The sequence below is a fragment of the Aplysia californica genome, unplaced genomic scaffold (assembly GCF_000002075.1).
Source record: "Aplysia californica isolate F4 #8 unplaced genomic scaffold, AplCal3.0 scaffold00006, whole genome shotgun sequence".
Classification (NCBI taxonomy): Eukaryota; Metazoa; Mollusca; class Gastropoda; order Aplysiida; family Aplysiidae; genus Aplysia; species Aplysia californica.
The window spans coordinates 685,536-686,659 of NW_004797276.1; the positions used below are offsets into that span (position 1 = coordinate 685,536).

General features: G+C 39.1%; 1 protein-coding gene across 1 annotated transcript in view; it reads left to right on the plus strand.

Annotated features, from left to right (window-relative positions):
* LOC101854766 overlaps positions 1-1,124 on the plus strand; it is a 7,448-nt gene that overhangs the window by 4,407 nt on the left and 1,917 nt on the right. The window contains exon 2 of the mRNA XM_013081321.1: positions 893-1,044. Within this exon, the coding sequence (XP_012936775.1) occupies positions 893-1,044 (152 nt within the window). The remainder of the gene's footprint in view (positions 1-892; positions 1,045-1,124) is intronic.

Below are 1,124 nucleotides of genomic sequence, written 5' to 3' on the forward strand. Positions count from 1 at the left end.
GGCGCACAGAGTATTAACCGTACGGGATTTATTCGCTTTGAGAGCAATTTTGTTTTGTCTTTGTGTATGCGGGGGTCGCGGGGTTGGGGGCGGGGATATCATATCATTCAAAGTCCCTATTTTCGTGAATACACAATTTCAATTGTAGAAGTTTTACGCCCCTGTCGACACCGTTTAGATCTTAATATACCTAAATTGTTTGTCTTCCCCTGAAGAAGAGACAGCGTGGAGATAAAAAAATATTCAGATTTTAAAAAGTATGATATCACTTCTTAGGCGTTTATTTCGAAGTACGACTGATCCTTTAAGTCTGACGAGTTGATAGCCCGGACGGTGCAATGTTGGCTATGACACTTGAATTCTAATCTATGACTCATGCACTGCCATGGTCGCCGCTATGCTCTCTATAAAAACTTCGTTACTACGAAGTGTGCGCACCATGCACTGGCTCCAAATTGAGTCAAACGGTGCGTTTCGTAGTAAACCGGAATTACGTCAGAAATATTACAAATTATACAGTGGCGTCCAAAACAAACTTGAAAATGTAATCACCCAATCATCGTGTTATAACCTTATGCTACCCGCTTATGCAGCCTACCAATTAAAAGTTTGATAAATTCTGCATCATTTGACGCATCAATAATTTATCTGTGTTAATAGACGCCCGGAATATGGTCACTAAAAACTGACCTTTAAAAATCAGTCTAGGCAAAATTGTGCGATGACGGTGAAATCCACCAACATTGTATATACTTCAATTGAAATGGGTTTTTCCTGTTTTATTTTAGCTTTTAGTCGGTTTTAAAATGACATCTTTGTCGTATATCCAGAGGTGCCTGTGTTGTCAAACTTGTTTTGTTTTTTTTAAGGTAGTCGTCGCTGACTTTTATTTATTTTCTTTTTTAACCGTTTCTCTTTTTCAGACAAACAGGAGAGGAAAAACGTAGGCAAAACAAAACGTATCCGGACCATCTTCACTCCTGAGCAGTTAGAGAGGCTGGAGGCTGAGTTTGAGAGGCAGCAGTACATGGTGGGCACTGAGAGGTGAGTGGTACTCTGGATCTATAGTTTTTTTAAATACATATTATATTTTCTCTAGTTTTAATGTGTGTGTATGTGTGTGT